The sequence below is a fragment of the Phyllostomus discolor genome, chromosome 2 (genome assembly GCF_004126475.2).
Source record: "Phyllostomus discolor isolate MPI-MPIP mPhyDis1 chromosome 2, mPhyDis1.pri.v3, whole genome shotgun sequence".
NCBI lineage: Eukaryota > Metazoa > Chordata > Mammalia > Chiroptera > Phyllostomidae > Phyllostomus > Phyllostomus discolor.
Window position 1 is genome coordinate 66079889 of NC_040904.2, and position 19679 is coordinate 66099567.

At 36.3% G+C, this 19679-nt stretch overlaps 1 protein-coding gene across 8 annotated transcripts in view; it reads right to left on the reverse strand.

The window, feature by feature from the left end:
• The window catches only part of ROBO1 (roundabout guidance receptor 1), a 1159940-nt gene that overhangs the window by 333313 nt on the left and 806948 nt on the right, over positions 1-19679 (reverse strand). For all 8 annotated transcript variants that reach the window (XM_036017943.1, XM_036017942.1, XM_036017946.1 and 5 more), the window contains one exon: positions 709-1035. In XM_036017943.1, the coding sequence (XP_035873836.1) occupies positions 709-1035 (327 nt within the window). The remainder of the gene's footprint in view (positions 1-708; positions 1036-19679) is intronic.

Consider the following 19679-nt stretch of genomic DNA (forward strand, 5'->3'; position numbering starts at 1 on the left):
ATGAAACTTTCTTGCTACCTCTTACATGCTTATTTAAAATAAGAAAGCCCAAGACTTATTCAAATATAATACACATCTAAACTCTAGAAATAACAATGTAATCATTAGTGAACAAGTCTTTCTTGTGGTAATTTCAGGAGAGCTACCTTTAGTATCTATACACAGAAGCTGAACCACTTGAGGATTGGGAGCACACTATGGTAGTCAAGAGAATAAAGTATGAGGCATACACAGACACATCTCTGGATGTAGCTTACCCAAAGTATAATCTATTTCTAAGAATTAGAGATAATTTAAAACCATACTTTTCAATACCAGTTGAAAGAATTTCTCGTAATGAAGACAAACGAAAAACACCCCACACTATTCTTTTACAGAAACATACTATACATTCATTCAATATACTTAAAAGCAACAATGGGGGGGAATCAATTTTAGTGGAAATGGTTGACAGAAAACAGCTCCAAATTAAACAGAAGTAAAATATTTCAACAACTATATATAAATCCTAATTACACTTGAATAACCAGCTAGAATGAGAAATATAGAAAATTCAAACAAAGAGTGAATTGTATTCATATTCAAAGCTAGAGATTTTCCTCAAGTAAAGCCTGTGACAGAGGTTTAACATTTTATTGCCATTATCAAGGCAAATGACCCCACTCTGCCACCACCCCCCCAAAAACACAGAAAGCCCGTTTTACTTACTAGCTACCTCCAGCGATGCGTTGTGGCTCACAGCCTCTCCGAGGTAATTCCTTGCTACACAGATGTAGACCCCTTCATCTGGCCTACTTTTTCGTCCATGCACTATTCGTAAGAAAAATAAAGATCCACTTGGCAGCAACATTCGATGTGAGCGAGGGTCATCTTTGTCTGTCTCCACTCTCTCCCCACCTTTGTACCATTCAATCGTGGGTGTGGGGCGGCCCTCAGCTTTACAGTTCAATGTTGCAGGTTCTCCTTTTGAAACAATTAGGTCTGAAGGGTGTTCAACAATTCGAGGTGGAAAATCTTCCTGACGAAGACGGGAGCCTGCAGAAGAATTGACAAAATAGCTTCATGTTATCTCTTTAAAACGGTAAAAGTCTTATTTCAGAAGACCAGGCATTAGCACTGCTCTTTAAACACTGCATAATACAGACCCACTCTTCCAAACCTTTTCCTTAACTAATCCTTCTAGTGTCACCTTGACTACGCCTTCCAGTTCCTGAGTCCTTTTGACCCTCCACTTACAAAGTGCTCTGCTTTAAACTCTGCCTGTAGGAATCCTGCCCTCTTTTCAAATCTCTTGTCCATAAATCCTTTCGGAACCCATCACCCTGTCTGTTTGTACCATGTATGAGCTTATTTTTGCAGAGGAATTTATTAAGAGAATTGTCGAGTATTACAAAAATTGGCATGACTTCCTGGAATTTCCTTTTTAACCAACATCAATCAGCACTTTAACAAAACATATACTATATACTAATGAACATTTATATTCAAACATGTACTGAAACTTTTCTTTATAGAACTTTTATATCTTTCTAAATAATATAATAAAATTTTTTAGAGTTTTTATTAATAAAGTTCATTACTCTCCAATAATTATGTTGATATTTTAATAGCCTTCCAAGATATGTGAAAGCACTGAGTTTAAATAATTAATTAAATAAATATTAAATGAAAAAGAATATTGGGTAAGGGGCCATGGTTCAGGGGTGTCCAACCCACAGCCCATGGGCCACATGAGGCCCAGGATGGCTATGGATGTGACCCAACACAAAATCGTAAATTTACTTAACACATTATGAGATTTGTGTGTGTGTGATTACGTTTCACAATGTATTTAATGTGTGCACTAAGACAAGTCGTCTTTCTCCAGTGCGGCCCAGAGTTGCCAAAATGCTGGACACCCCTGTGTCTAAACCTTATGTATTCCACAATAAATAAAGTTCTGACAGTAAGCGTCACCAAAATATTTTGTGCCTGTACCTTATTTTCCCATTGACATTGTAATCTCTAAAACAGATCAGTTTCATATGTTTAATGCTCCTACCATGGATAAATTTAATATGTAAACTACTTAGCGATTTCTCAAATTCAAAAGCCCAAGGCTTAATTTCATTGTGCTCTAAGCCTTGTCTTCATATAGTGCTCCAATATCAACGGATAACAAAAAGTAAAAACCAGTCTTCCTTGACACCACCATTTCTGTCCTCTAGTCCTCCCCTAAATTTCTCAAATCAATCTACTCATCTTCCGTTTCTACAGCCAGCTACCATCCCAGATCAAACTCCTACCAATCCCCACCAGCATAGGAAAGCTCTTAAATAGCTTCACTTCAATGTAGCAGATGAAGGCTTTGAAATGCAAATATAATCTGGGTCCTCCCCTATTTCAATGACTCTTAAAATAAATGCATTGATCTTAAGATAAAGTCCCTAACAAGACCTATAAGAGCCAGAGTGTTCTGTTCATTCTCCTCTCTAGCTATCCGGACTTCCTCCTCCATTCCTTTCTCTGCTTTCCTCACCCCAGCCTTCTGTTAGCTCCACAAATATTTTGAGTTTCTGCTTTCCACAGGCCTGTACCTGCCATAGGGTCTGAGCACAAAATGATCTTTCCCTAGTTTACATACACCCTTTTTTCAAATCTCCGTTCTCTCTGATCTTTACAGCAAAAATTAAGTGCTTTTAAAATAAAACTATATAACTACCTTGGTAAGAATGACCAGAATTACAACATAAATTCATTTGTTTGATATTTGGAATACTGTCTGCCTTTTCCATTGCTCTGTGAGGTTGGGGCGGGGGCTGGGGGGTCCATCCGAGTCCACTCACAGATGCTTCTCTTACACTTGGCTGAGTGCTGAGCATACTATAGGTAATCAGTAAATATGTGTTGACTGAACAAAAAAATGAATAAACTGTTGACAGGAAAGACCTGCTTGAGTGGAATGATCTTAAGTTTAATAACCATGCATTTTACAAAGAGACTTTAAAAGATTTAATTTTTTTAATAGTGTACATAACCAATATGCATACTATTTGACCTTCACCAGACTGTAAGTTCTACATGGAGCTTATTTATATCTCTAATTTTTAACTACTGCAATTAACATTTTTCTTAATGAAATCAATAAATGAATGATAAAACTAAAAGATCTATTATTTGCTTTTATCTACCATGAAACAACTATATACACAGGGTAGAGCACAAATAACGCCCCTTTTATTACAAAATCTTTCATTACAAAGTCATAAGCATGTAATTCTGTAACAATATCACACTCAAGCACACCATATGACATTTTAGGTGAAATGTTCAAATTAAAACTATAAATTATTACACCCATATTATTACCCTACCAACCACACTCAAGCAGACATTACTTCTGCCAAACTCTGTGTGTGTATATGATTAATAGTTTTATAAGCTAAAATACTGAGAAATAGCTTTAGTTTAGTGCGTAGTATACAGCATATTTTAAGCTCTTTAAATAAAACCAAGCTCTAAAAGAGGAGAAAATAAACCAGCAACATGAGAAAAAAATAACACAGAAACACATACTCTCTCACAATGGCTATAAAGTCAAATTAAATTTAAATTGGATTTTAGATTATTCAATTAGAAGTGCTATAAAACCTAACAAAGTAAGGCATTATAATATAGTACTGGCCTTTGCTTTGCCTGTAATTATGAAAGGTGGATGCTAATCAGAATTAACTGTGGAGGTAATACATATTTAATTAAAGCAAATTTTATTTTAAATTCTAAAAGTCCACTTTAGATAGAAAAAAGGGTGCATAGGTTGCTGGGAGAACACAAAGAAAGACTACCTGAGCAAGGCAGAGAAGTTATCCTGAAACACGAAACTTGAGTCTTACAAAAAGAGTCAGAAAGAAAAGAAAGCAGATGATTTCACTCAGATGCACAGTGGCCACAGTGGTGAAAGAATACGGTACACTTACTTGCAGGACCTGCAGGTAGGTTAGGGTGGCCTCAATGTAAGGGTTCATGTCAGAGATTAGAAAGCATGTGCCTGAAGAAGTAACTAGAAGTGATATAATGTGATGAGATTTGTGTATCAAGCCAAAGTCCAGAAACCTAACAGAAGGCAACAAGAACATTTAAATATTTTAAGCAAAGGATCACATAATCAAGTTTGATTTTAAAGAGTTCACTATTGGTAGTGTGAAATTTGTACTGTAGCAGAAGATATGCTAGGAAGGGCTAAAATAGGATAATTTTGCACTCTTCAAGTAATAAATTCTGAAACTTGCACTTGGATATTGACAGAGGAGAAAAGAGAGAGAAGCATCTAGAAATACTTAGCTACAATATTAACAGGATCTATGCACTGGCAATGTGGGGGGAAATGGACATGAAAAATGCACAAGAGGGAGAAGCAGAGGGCAGGGAGATTCCAAGTTTGTGTTCTGAGCAATGGGTGAAGGGCAGTCCCAGTGAAGGAAGACAATAAAAGCATGGGGTTTGGTAAAAGGACAAGAGACAATTTATTCAATATGAGACATGGAGAGTTTGAAGTACTTCTAGAATATTCAAACAGGAAGAACAAGCTGCCAATTAAATACCCAAATTTGACCTCAGAAAAGAAATGTCAGCTGAATCAAGCTGGAGACTGAAACCATGGAGAAGAATAAAACCATCTAGGGGACAGTACAGAGGAACTAACAGCCAGTTATAGAACCTGGAGACCCCCTGCCGGCTCCACTCAGGGGCAGTGAAGGGCAGGACTGTGCCTAATCTACACTCCAAACAGCAGGACCATGGCCAGAATGACTTTGGGGAATTAACTCAGGCCCACATTTTCACCAGGGTTTTTGTAATGCAATATTCAGTAGAAGAGTTTCAGCAACAAGAAAAGCTTTCTATTCTAATATGGACCACCTTTTCCAGAACGCTGCTTGGAATATTCTTTTCCTCAGATTAATAGGTATTTCTAAAAAGAAGAGTTGCAGCAATCAAGGCCTATTTAGTCTTGCTAATACACATTATGATTATTAGCTAAAAGGTAAAATATACAATATTTCTCAAATTTGGCCATTTGACACTTTTTACAGGGCATTCCCCACTCACCATTTTTTCTAAGGAATACTTCAAAAAAATACAACTTATTACCATATATAATAATCTTAAGAGAATGGATAGTGATAGCAAAGGGAAAAAATGAGTTACTTAACTGTGGAGTCAATACCTTTGCAAATCATAACAAAAAATTAGAAAGTGCACACTTCTCATTAAGCATAACCTTCAGGAAAGGAACTTGCCAATTCCAAAGTGATATGTATAATGAGTGATTGATCAACCTCAATCATGAAAATAAATGGCAATCATCATCACTATAAAAACTATAATAAGTTTTTCTTTATCATCAAGTCTAGGCAGGAAAAATGAAAAAAAAATCACTCATTAATTATCCATCACCTTTCACATCATCTTTATGGGGTGGGTGTTGTTGTATCTGGCATCTGCATGGGGGAACTGAGGCTCTGTCATTGTTCAGCACGAAGGCTGAAAGTGCTGGATTCAGTCCTGGTGAGTGGGGACTGAATACCTTGCTTGTTCCAGGTATTCCATAAGTACTGCTAGAATTAATTTACCAGAATTTACAGAGAAACATGCTTTGTCCATTCCTGTTTCCCACACTGGAAGTGCTAATTCTGATTACTTATTTTTAAAATGTAGACAACAAAGAGCAAGAAGAATCCTGATGATGACTACTGTTCCTTTCCCACACATTCGTGGAACATCTATCCTCCTGGAACTCAGGTGATTTCACAGTCAATTAGTTCAGTAAAGACCTTCATGACAAATAAAAGGGGACAGAAAGTTTCTTTATATTGTGCTATCTTCTCTAAATACAATCTTGCATTTTTTAGTAAATATCCTTGTATTATCAGTTTATAATATTCAGAAAACTTCAATTCCTATCCACTGTATACATAATTAAAATTCAATATCACTGGTTCCCCAAATTTTTCCACCAACACACTTTGATGGAAAAGTCACTAAACTTCTCAATAACCGTGACTTATTTTCTCAGAGGAGGACTTTGAGGGAGTTACACCAAGAACCAATAGGGAAGAGCATCCATGAATCTCAGAAGAGGGCAGAGGGAAGAAGACCTTCTGTGATCACAGCCTTCCTCCCTAGAAGAGGTGTGCACCTCTACTCTTACAAACTGCTCTAAGATATTACTGACTCTTCATTCATAAAAAGCATCCTCCCTTCAATCACAAATGCTGAGTTCCTATAAGCCACCACATAACCACCATTCTAATTATGCTAACTTGGGTATTTTTTAATGCAATGAGATATGAGGTTTATATTATACTTGGCAAAACCAACTTCCAGTTTTTAACTACATTCTGCATAGGAGCCTTAAGAGAGGGTAAAAGAAGAAAGGGACTGATGGAGTGAAGCTTTATCAAGAACTAGGATCATAATATCAGCTGCCCTCGGCAAGACTCCTGGTAGAGCCTTGGGAACGAACATAACAGGACTGACTTCAGGCAAGGCCAGCACCAGGGGAAGACGCATGGCAGGATTCCTTCAAGAACTGCCCGCTGGAAGATAAAATATAAACACCAGTGACTGAAATATCTAAATATTTACACAACCACAGCTGGAAAAAGATATACACATAAGTGCTAAGTATTTCAAAGAAATATATCACAGTCACTTTAGATTTATGATGTGGAAATCAAGCTCCTAGTCGGATGTGAATGGTTCCTCCCTTTTCAGACATCACATTTACAGAAATACAAGCAAGTGACCATATGAGAGACTGATCATGTTAACATTCTGTTGAGGTAGGTAAAACACACACACACATATATGTAACTTCATTTTTCTTTCATATATATGATTTTGTTATTTTTTTCTAGCATGGCAGCAATAATTTATCTCAAGGTTTTGTTTATTCATGTTTTCAAGTCCGTTTCTTCACAGCAGATTGAGTGAAACAGTGTTTATTCCATTAACAAAGTCTTGTTTTGATACAAATTTCTTTTTCATATTCTTTGGCAGGTAATACTGGAAAACCTAGAATGATTAAAAGGTCCATTTATATCATATATAAAAGATCTTGCTGCACAAAAGTGCTTCTGAAATCACTAGAAGCAGAAGAGAAACAATTGCAGTGAGTAGCTGACAGATGCACAATGAATATTAATAGACAACTTGGTGACATCTGTCCAAGATACGGGCAGGGGTATGTATATTTGCCTTGACAACATATCTATATTTGTAAAAGAATACCTATGTTCTCAAAAGAGCCCTGCCTCTTAACCTTTTTATTTAAGCCCCATTTACATTTTAAGGAGTAGACAGCCTCCAATTATTAACATAAATCCTATTGTGGGCACCAATCCTATAATTTTCCTGTCAGAATTCCATCCTACAAGGAGATATTTGTTAAAAATAAGAAGACAGCACCCATTAATTACTCACTGTGTAGAGAATAGACTTAAATATCCTCTACTGAGTTATACACATTTCCCCGATGCTCACACTTCCTACTGGAATAGGTATAAAAACAGACCATAGACTACAGAAAAACTAGGGAGTTTCACCTGAATTTATATGGAGAAAAGAAATACAAGCAAAACAGAATGCATTAAGATAACTACATGATAAATGAATGACTCATGCAACTTTCCTTAGGTACTATGTTTAATCCTAATTTATTTTTATCATAATTCTACCCTAAAGATTGCATGGGAGAGTGTTTTTACCAAAATTTAGAATAATTTTAATAATTAACTGAGTGACACAGGCACTATCTGTTATCATCTAAAGTGACTATCAAAATAGACTGAACAGAATTCCAGAAGTGAGTCCCAGGTGCTGTCTCATATTCCTATAGAATTTAATACATGTGGTATTCCCAGAAATATAAAAAGACTGACAGTAACAGAAGTTTTATAAAGAATATCACTTGCACTCTTCCACCATTTTTAATAATTTCAAAATTAAGTAGAAGACACTTCTCTCACAAGACCCAAGCATTGCAGAAGCTACTAGGGAATGAACTGCAGGACCTGCCTTCACCTACTCAAACCGGCAGGGCTCCATTCTGAGCTATAAGGAAAGGGACTGGAGGGTTGAAGTTAGTTAGCTCAGTTCATGCTTCCTATTTGCACTTTAGTAAAATGTCCAATTAACATGCAAATAGGAGCATTTTTTACTGCCTATAAACTGCCAATAAAAATATTTATATATCTTAAAGTACATCTTCTCTCATTATCCTATCAGAATATATATATGTATGTATGTGTGTATGCATATGTATATATAGATATACACCTGTGTGTATATATCTATATATATGCCTATATTGTATTAAGATTTGTGCTAAGTTTTGGCAACACAAAGAAATATAAAATCAAATCCCTGAACTAAATAGCCTACAATTCACCATGAGAGAAATATTAACAAGAATACTATTGAAAAATAAGAACGATACAAAGACAGGCAGTAGCAGGAGAAACTGATTTCCAGAAGGAAGAAATAATGAAGGCCAGAAAAACATGAATTAATGTAGTATTTTGTGGGGAACGTTTATTAAACCTAGAGAAAGAATTCCATCTGCCTGGGTTCAAATCCAGGCTCTACTATGTGTTAGCTGTGTGGACTTGAATGAGTTTACTTACCTGTAAAATGAGTATAAAAATAATATCTCTACTTTATAGGTTAGCATAATCTTTGATACATAACATAATATTCCATGCCTCATGGCTGGAACCATTAATGCAGTATATGGAAGTTGTCTGATTTTATGACTCTTCTCCCAAACTTTTCTGCAATTACATTAGAATTCTTATTATTTATAGAGAAACGGATTACTTTTTTTCATAAATTTATTTAAAAAGTTGCAAATTGAGACAGTTTCTAATTTTAGTTGAGAATTCAGCTTAAAATAACTCCTCATTTACACAGCAAAACATCTTTCATAATACATGAAAAACGAAACAAAGCTAGAGCACTTAGCCCAGCCAAGTTACCGTGATTAAGAATCATCAGAGGTTGATTCTTTCTAAAGCCATCTATAAGAAAGTATCTCTGGCCCTCCCCTGACTGGTGTGGCTCATTGGGTTGAGCATCATCCCACAAACCAAGAAGTCGGCAGTTCAATTTCCAGGCTGGGCACATGCCTGGGTTGTGGACCAGGCTCCCGGTTGCGGGGGTGTGAAAAGCAACTGATCAATGTTTCTCTTACACATCAATATTTCTTTCCCACTTTCTCTCTCCCTTCCTTTCTCTATAAAAATAAATAAAATAGTTTAAAAATATATCTCTGTTGTTGTGGAAAATATTACATATAGAAAAAGCCATTGACTAAATGTGTGACTTTCAAAATTTAAAAGACATACTAATGCTTTTTAAATATTCCTGAGAGAATAGTATTGTTTTTCCCCCTTTTATTATAAATTAAAAAAATCCTAGGGTGACCAGAATATAGATGAAGTTTGTAACTGTGCAGAATGATACTTCAAGTCAGCTCTCTGTAAATACACCAAGGTTATCAAAATTCACAAATTACACTTTATTGACTAATGCTTATCTTAAAATACAAAAAATAAATCAGATCTGATAATATAATAGATTATTTCAGGTGTTAGAGCCATTTTCAAAAGACAAAGGATCTTGGACAATATGTTGTATTGTGGAAAACAGTTATTTGGGTGGTCCTGTGAATTTTTTTTATTGCTATGGAAAAATAGCTCCTCCTAACATTGGATTTTGAACATATTAAGACAAATGACATGCTAATGCAATCAATGTTAACCTACACTTCATTTCTTTTTATATGTAATATGGAAATAACAGATGGCTATACATAAGCCAACTAGAACCCCAATAGAGAGAACACGAGCAGACTTCCTTACTGAAATGGAAATACTCAGTAATACTCCTGTTAATTGTATAAAATAAACCTTGCTTGCCAAACTTCCTTTTTCCTGAATTTAAATTTTTGAAGAAAAATCTATATTCTAAAATTAATCTCTTACTTTTTATTTCAGATATGTATTTAGGTCAATTCCTTCTCTAAAGAGTTGCATTAGATTTTCATAGACTGTACATCATAGATATAATTTAATCAATAACTAAAATCAATTAAATTACTAAAAATAAAGCTTTCAACTTTACTTCTTGAATTAGGTAGTCATACTTGAGCCATATTTAAAAAATCTATGAATACAGGTGTCCGCAAGATGGAGTATGGGATGGCAATTTTAAGAATAAGTGTCTAAGTACAGTTACACTTGAAAAAAACAAAATACCTAAAACAGCCTTTTAAAGGATTACTGAGAAATCCCTACAGGAATGCAGTCAACTTCACTCATTTTTTAAACCCAGTCAGTACTTCTGACATGAACAAGAATGTCTAAAGAAACTCATTTATTATTCCTCAGTAAACAGTCATCTTTTCCTCCCTTGTTATCTTTCCAATTTCTCTCTCATTTTATCCCTCCTCATTTCTTTCAGACTCTAAGGGACATTATAACAAAGGATGTTGAGACAGATTCTTATCCTGAGACATACAAGGTGAGACTTACAGGGAATTCCAAATATTAACTTACAATCTACTCAGTGATTTTTATTTTCTAAACAGGTATGCAAATAACTCATCAATCCAAATAAGGCTGTGTGTAGTAGATCCAAAAGGGGGAAATTTACCATACATGAAACTTTAATGTAAACAAGTTTTGATGCAAAGAACTCCAAAAAGTTATCCTAATTCTAAAACATGTTTTCCCTTTATTGCGCTCTGAGTTGAGATTTGCTACCTATCTCTCTTTCTTTTCTTTTGAAGGTAAGTTTGAACTTTTTCTTTTGAAATAGAGGTAAGATATCTCTTTTTCCTGAGATAGTTTTTTTTTTTTTATTGTGGTAATATGCTGCCTATATGCATTTATCACTTTTTTATTTTAATGCAATTTTAAAAGGAAAATATAATACTTAGTCATTTCGTTGGTGTTAGCTTAATTTTGAAGGGAAAGGGCCACGGTATCACTTTTGTTTAGAAAGCATTTATAATACTGAAATTCTTGTGTTTAGTCATTAAATAGTTAGACCAGAACTGAAATATTTCTGCATCTCCAGCAAGAACAACAGCATCTAGCCCTCATCAGGTACTTAATGGATGTGTTAAATGAATGATCAGACAATGGGAAAAGAAAATGAAGGGAGACCCCACGTGTATGTATAAGCTATTTAAAACAAACATCCATGCCTGGAGGCAACTCAAGAGAATGTAAGGGCAATCCTTACTTCTTCTGGGAAGCAGACATCCACAGTAGCTCTGAAGCCATGGCCCCTGTGAAAAAGCTATTTTGATATTTTTGATTCATTCCAAGTAGGAAACTCTGTTTAGAAATAATTCTAAGGACATTGAAACCTATATACATTATCATGTGTGTTGAAAATACAAGGACCAACAGTGGTATAGGGTATACAATTCTAGCAGAAGAGGTAGGCTGAGAAAAAAAGAAGCAGACAGAAAAAGATCTAGAAAAAATGATCTAAAATGTAACTTGAAAGTGTTGCTTTCTTAGGAACCATTGAAAATGCATAGTTTTTCTTTCACTCTAATTTTCTCTAGTTTCTAGGTATTTATTCCATGATGTTCTAGTATTATTTTCATAATAAAATATTTTATTTTAGAAGTGTAAAAGATAACAGAATTGTTTTTTCCAATATAGGACTTTCATTGTATCTCTGAAATATCACAAACAAGTCTGAGGAATCCTGCATCTTGCTATTTCTGTATCTGGACAACTTCAATCTTATTTATCAGCCTGCTGAACTGTTCCTGTTTCAGAAACATAAACACCATCCAAAATTTTGCTGACATTCTTGTTTTTCACTGTTGTGGCTAGTTAAATCAAAGCAGCTGAATTGATATAAGTTCAATGTCATTTCCTTCAAGAATTAACTCATCTTTCTCAGCTTGAAATACTGAACAATCAATGCCTGAACTCATTCAAACCCAAACCCGAGAAATTCCTGATTTCACAAGGAAATTTATTCTCCTGAATAACAACGCTGACAGGGAAGTGGGCACACCCAGGACTCATCTTGTAACAGAGGTCCCGTGTAACACCTTTGATCATGTTTGCTCTATGACTGCTGTTGGTGCGGGTGGTAGCCAGTTCCTTTCTCTTTCCCACCATTTGTCAACCCGGAGCCTCTTCTTTTCTGTCCAACGAGACTGAGTTAGTTCCACGCTGACGTGATTGAAGTCCCTCTGCAGGGCGCCTCTGGGGCCCCTCATTATAGCTGTGCATCCCTTCAGAGTGATGTCACCTTTTCTGGAATATCATCAGTCTGATTGCTGAGAATGATCTCCATCATCACAGTAGATGCAGCAAAGGGAGCCCAACACAAATTTTTTAAAAATATGGAAAAGACAAAATCCAACTTGTATTAACTCTTTAGCATTCATTTACTCACTCAACTAAAATGTACTAAGTACTCAAACTGCACCTGACCTGTCCTTGTTGCAGGTGATACTTGAGTGCAAAAAAACAAATAAAAAATCAAATAAACAGTTTGTAGTACCTATCTCTTTTTCATTTTTTCAGTTATTAAAATTTATCACAAGCTATAAAAAAAAATAGCCCTGGCTGGCGTAGCTCAGTGGATTGAGCGCGGGCTGGGAACCAAAGTGTCCCAGGTTCGATTCCCAGTCAGGGTACATGCCTGGGTTGCAGGCCATGATGCCCAGCAACCGCACATTGAGGTTTCCCTCTCTCTCTCTTTCTCCCTTCTTTCCCTCTCTAAAAATAAGTGAATAAAATCTTTATAAAAAAAAAATTTATCACAAGCAACACTGAGTGCACTTAAACAATGTATATGTAGTTATGTACCTCTTAGTCAACATTAAACTTTTTTGTGGGCATTCATAAATAACCAGCAAATGAATCTAAAAGAATCGTGTATGCAAAACTATGCATGCAATAGAGCTAGAATTCGTGGATGGTAATGTACTGCATGGACCATAGACAGAGTAGAATCAAACATCTTCTAGCAAAATAAGTTTTCCTGGAAAGCTGGAAAACCTGTATGAGATTAAATGAACAGAGGGCACAAAAAGCTTCTTCTCCTTAGGAAACAAATAGACCTAATGATTTTACTTATTTTCAGTAACATTACAAGGTAATTTCTGATCTATGATGCCCAGGCAAAAAAAATTTTTAACCTTAAATTATTTTTCACTTCACATTTGAGCAATTCTGAGACCTTCCATTAATAATAAATTAAGCCCAAAATACACTATTAGAATATACTTGCATTTTTCAAACTCAGCCTATGATAACTCATAGAATATCTCAACATAACAGGTATTTCTCTAGCTTTCTGCTAACAGTGAAACAAGAACTGAGATGGAGAAAATAAATGTAAGAATTTTGTTTTATTAATTTTAGAACTATAAATAATATGGTCATTTAAAAAGTAAGAGTAATTTACTTCAGGTCAACAGGGGGGTATAGGTTAAAATGTTCACCTCCTCACACAACCACAGAGACATTTACAACTAAACTTCAAAACAAATAACTCCCAGAACTGTCAGAAAATCAAACCGTATGGAAGTCCAAAAACTAAGGATTTAAAGAAGCCACATTCATTCCCACGGGTAGGAAGGGCAGGGTCACAGAGACAGACTAAGAGGCAGAGAGGTGAGGAGTCACAGAGCAGTGTAGAGAGGCAGCGGTGGAGGCCTAACAGGCAATCCCACATTCACATGTGGTGGATAAAAATCCAGAGGGATACCTTGAGAGCGAATGATCCCAGCCCCAAGCCAGGCTGCACAGCCCAGGGTTCCAGTGCCAGGAGGATAAGTGCCCATAACTTCTGGCTATAGAAACCAGTGGGAATTGCAGTGACAGAAGAAACTGCCCAATTTTCAGGAGACTCTACTTAAAGGGCCTGTGCAGTCTTAGAACATACACAAACCTACCCACTCTGGGATTCACCACCAGAGTAACAGCTGGAAGGGTGCCAGTTGCATACAGGGAGTCGAGGAAGTGACTAGAAACAGGGAGAGTGCCAGGTAAACCTCCAGAAGTCAGGAAGCATCACTGTCCTCTCTCCAACCCCCCCGGAGCCACAAGGCTATGAAGCCGGTTGCCCCACCCTGACAGTTACCTAAGGCTCTGCCCCATGCAATTTACAGGTGCCTTTTCTACAATAGGCCACAGTACTAAGACAGAGAGTCTAAGCAGCTCTACCTAATACACAGAAACAAACATGGGGAAGCTGCCAAATTGAGCAGACAAAGAAATATGGCCCAAATGAAAGAAAAGAACCAAACCCCAGAAGAGGAACTACACAAAACAGATATAGCCAACCTATCAGATGCAGAGTTCAAAACACAGGCAATCAGGATGCTCAGAGAACTCCCTGAGTATGGCAAAAACATAAAGAAATGAAGGTTACACTAAGTGAAATAAAGAAAAATCTTCAGGGAAGCAACAGTGAAGGGGAGGAAGCTGTGATTCAAATCAATGATTTGGAACACAAGGAAGAAATAAACATTCAACCAGAACAGAAGGAAGAAATAAGAATACAAAAAAATAAGGATACTGTAAAAAATTTCTGGGACATTTCCAAACACATCAACACCTGAATCATGGATGACAGAGGGGAAAAGAGGAAAAGCAGGAAATCTAAAACTTATTTTGAAAGAAAATTTCCCTAATTTGGGAAAGGAAATATACATATAAATTCAGGAAGCACAGAGGAGGCCCAAACAAGATGAACCCAAAAAGAACCACACCAAGACACATCATAATTAAAATGCCAAAGGTTAAAATTAGAGAACCTTAAAAGCAGCAAGAAAATAGGAGAGATTTTACCTACAAAGGAGTTCCCATAAGACTATCAGCTGATTTCCCAAAAGAAACTTTGCAGGCTACAAGGGGCTGGCAAGAAGCACTCAAAGTGATGAAAAACAAGGACTTGCAACAGAGATTACTCAATCCAGCAAAGCTATCATTTAAAATGGAAGGGCAGATAAAGTGCTTCCCAGACAAGGAAAAGATAAAGGAATTCATCATTACCAAGCCATTATTAAAGGAAACATTAAAGAGGCTTATTTAAGAAAAAGATAAAAACTATAAACATTAAAAAGGGCACAAATTCACAACTATTAACAACTGAATCTAAAAAAAACTGAGCAAACAACCAGGTCAGAACAGAATCATAGGTGTGGAGATCTTGAGGGGTTATCAGCTGGGAGCAGGGAAGGGGAGAATGGGGGGAAAGATGCAGGGATTAGAAGCATAATAGATAGGTACAAAACAGACAAGGGGATGCTAAGAATAGTATGGGAAATGGAGAAGCCAAATAACGTACATGCATGACCCATGGACATGAACTAAGAGGGGAATACTGGACGGAAGAGGGTACCAGGTAGAAGGAAGCATAGAGGGAAAAATTTGGACAACTGCAATAGCAAAATCAATAAAATGTATTTAAAACATAAAAAGTAAGAGTAATTTTCTTTTGAAATAAGCATTTTATTTATTACATGTTCACATAAAACTGCATGTAGGTATTTTCAGAGGTAAATATAGGCTCATCACAATGGTCTCCTAAAATATAAGGCATGGGCATGTCAAAATGGAAATAACAACATATTAATATAAACTTTCAAAAATTTTTAATTATTGAACATAACAAAAGTAGTGTGTCTCAATGGATAATCCTTCTTTATACCTTTATACTCATAAAGGTATACTCATTTTATTCCCTAATTTTTAAGTATTCTTTATTTTATTTTATTTTTTCTACTTCAGAAAAATCAGGGATGAGGTTAAAAGTGTAAAGAAGTGGTCATTGACCTAATTGGTCTTTCTTTTGGGGTGTAAGGACCTGTAACTGGTACTTTACAGGTACACAATGTGATTTTATTGTACATTAAAGTTTGAAAGTCACTGAATTAGAGGCTGAACTTACTGTGATAGATATGCAGTAGCCTTAACTGTCAAATAGAACAATAGTTAAAATATACTTATGCTTCAGCTCATTAGCTGCATTAATTCTCACATTCCTCAAAATCTTCTGAGGTAGGCACTGTTCTTATCCATAATTTGTAGCTGAGGAAACTGAGACAGAGTAGTTAACTCACTAGTCCAAGATTTCACAGTTACCCAGTAATAGACAGAGATCCAGGTCCCTGCAGCCTGTTTCAGAATTTGGACATTTCACCATTAAATCATGCCATAAAACAGTACAACTTATTAAGAACTTACCTTGACTGAGAATAAACTTTACAGACCAGAGTTGTTGTTTTTTTTTATAACTCTCAAATTAATATAAGAAAAACTAGAAATAATACTTTGGTTCTACGTGGCAGGTGGGAGTGCAGGTTTTTTTTCCTGGGCCCACCATTTTCTACCTCCCCATCCTTGGTTACTGGGTCAGTTTCCTCATCCATAAAATGAGGTTAATATAGCATGTTAAAGCTGGAATAAGAACAGATAAATTTGTCAACCCTCACATTTTGCAAACAAAGGAAAACTAATCAACATATTGAAAATACTTGATTAAAGTTGACAACAAAATTCCCCTGTAGCCAGAACCAGGACTCTTTTCTGAATCCCATAAATATGAGGTTAGGAGTAAAATCTATTGTAAAAGAGACTAAAGAAGAGGTGTCCTTAGCCTGGTCAGGGTGTGCTTCAAAATGTCTGTGAATTCTTCAAAGTGAATGCAAGTTTCTCTGAGCATGAATGAAGATTTAAAAATGACTTAGTCTTAGAAGAGGTTCTAATCTTCACAAGAAATATAAGGATAATTAGCTTTGCTTTTTTAGATGAATTTTTAAAAGCTGAAAGGGGTAAATATTGCACAAATATCTCCCAAATAATTCACAGAGAGATATTTGTACAATACATATCATACAGGTACAGTGTCCTATACTACTGTACAATGTCTCTCACTCTCAAATAATTCGTGGGAAGCTGAGAACTGAAGCTGTGAACTCCAAAGCCTGCCTCCCTTTCTCGATGTTGCCGTGCAACACTGCTCCTCTGTCTTCTCATTTTCAATCCTTCCTACCTACACTTCACTCGATCCTGGACAGCACAAGCTGAGTGAAGTAATACCTATTATTACTATTCCTTCACCCAAGCAGGAAGTTTTCTATTAAGAAGTATTTTTACAAACTCCAACATTATTAAGAAAGGGAACAACAGTGGCTGGCACTAAGTAATGAGCACTTAGTATATAATGGACATACACTAGGAATGTGAACATGTGATCTCATACCTTTCATATATAATTGTCTCGTAATGTCGGTGAACTAACCCTATCCTTCAAATACATACAATCCAGTTGTTTAGGACTTAGAAAGACTAGAGTTTTCAAACTGAGAAGGGCTTACATATGTTGAAATGTTCAGAGTCCAAGAAGTATGTGAATATATATAAATGCCAAAGGAGAAATAAGAAGTGAAAGGCAAAGGCAGTGGGCAAACTGGATTCTCAGAGAAGAGATTTTGGTGGGCTATGGAGAGCTGGATAGGATTGTGGTTGGTCAGAGGTTCTTTGTCCCTGAAATTATTGGGAATTTTATGTTTACAAATATACTTGCATTTTTATAGGCAGAACACTCATCCATAGAAATGGCCATCGGATTCTTGAAGATGGGCATTAATGCAAAAAAATTTTTAAGTAAATAACAACATAGCCCTGGCCAGGTAGCTCAGTTGGTTGGAGCGTCATCCCACACACCAAAAGGTTGCAGGTCCAATCCCCAGTTAGGGCACATACCTAGGTTTTGGGTTCCATCCCCTGTTGGAGTACATGCAGATGCCAACCGATCAATGTTCAATTGATGTTTCTCTCTCACATCAATGTTTCCCTCTCTCTTTCTCTCTCTCTTCCTTCCTATCTGTCTAAAATCAATAAACATATTCTTGGGTGAAGATTAAAAACAATGGATAAATATACAAACAAACAAACAACACAGAGGATGGATCAGTTTCCTAGAGTTACCGTAAGAAAGTAACAAAAACAGGGTAGCTCTAAGGACTGACATTTGCTGACTCAGAGTCCTGGAGGCTAGAGGTCCAAGACTAAGTCATGAGGGTTGGCTTCTTCTAAGGGCTGTGAGCTGTGAGGAAGAATCTCTTCTGTGCCTCTTTCCTAGCTCCTGGTGGTTTAGTGGAAGTTCCCTTGCCCTGCTGCTACTGCTGTCTCACACCCCAAACTGCCTTTACCTTCACTTGGCATTCTCCCCATGTCTTTTTGTGCTTCTGTGCCCAAATTCCCCCTTTTTATAAGGATACAGTCATTTTTACCCTAATGAGATCACCTTAATTTGCTCATCCCCAAAGATCCTATCTCCAAATAATGTCACATTTATAGGTACTGGGAGTTAAGGCTTTAACAACTTCTTATGGGACACAATTTAACCCATAACCATAAGAAAAGCAGAGATGAAGGGAAAAAATGTTTCTGATGAGGTAATGAGGAAGGGAACAGATAATGATGCGGCACCAAGGAGCCCAGCATGATTTGTAGGAAGGCTTCAGTCTTAAGACTAGTGAAAAATAGGAATTTAAATTATTGTGTTAGCCAAACTCAAGAAATCTCAACATGTTCAAGAAAGGCTTTTGGAGTCTAGCCCATCGGCAACAAATAAGTTCTTAGAAGCTTTTGCAGAGTAAATCAACAGGAAGGCGTTGTTTAGGAGCTCCCTGGGCTAGGTAGGCTGAGAGTGGTGGGAGGAGACCCAGAGACTGAAGAGATAATCACCTCCTAATACAGGTGCGAGTCAACATAAGTAATGAAAAGGAAAAAGACATAAAAACTCAAGAAGCATTTGGAAGTAAGAAGTCATGTAACTCAGTCCAACAACCCTAAGGTCTGCAACCCTAAGGTCAAGAGACAAGAAAGGCAGCCTGGGGTTGCCATTGTTTTAAACTTGTTTGACTTTGAAAAAAAAAAAAAAAGCCAACACTATAAACTTTAGTTTTTACATACATTAAACAACTTATTTAGAAACCAATTTGAGTGTCAACAGATTATCTTTAAAAATAGTTCAAGGTTTCTTTCCACCCAATTCACAAGAAGTTTTTTCTATTTCAAGAATTATATGTTTCAGCCCTGGCTGGTGTGGCTCAGTGGATTAAGCACTAGCCTGTAAACCAAAGGGTCGCTGGTTTTGATTCCTAGTTAGGGCACATGCCTGGGTTGCAGGCCAGGTCCCCAGTGGGGGTCCCACTAGAGGCAACCACACACTGATGTTTCTCTCCCTCTCTCCCTCCCTTCCCTTCTCTCTAAAAATAAGTAAATTCTTTAAAAAAAATTGTATGTTTCAAATTATCATACATAATTATACTATGCTTTCCTAAGATAATTTTACTTGATAATTTATAGATTACATGCAATATATCCAGAAAATATATTGCTACCAAACTAACATAGTTGCATTTAAAATCTAATGATAAATTCCATGCCCATTTTATATAGAAATTCTTGATAAAAGGTACAAACTTCCAGTTATAAAATAAGTGACTGGGATGTAAGGTACAGCATGGTGACTATAAGTTAATAATACTGTATTGCTTATTTGAAAGTTGCTGAGAAAGTAGATCTTTAAAATTCTCATGGCAAAAAAATATTTTGTAACTCTATATGGTGACAGATGTTATC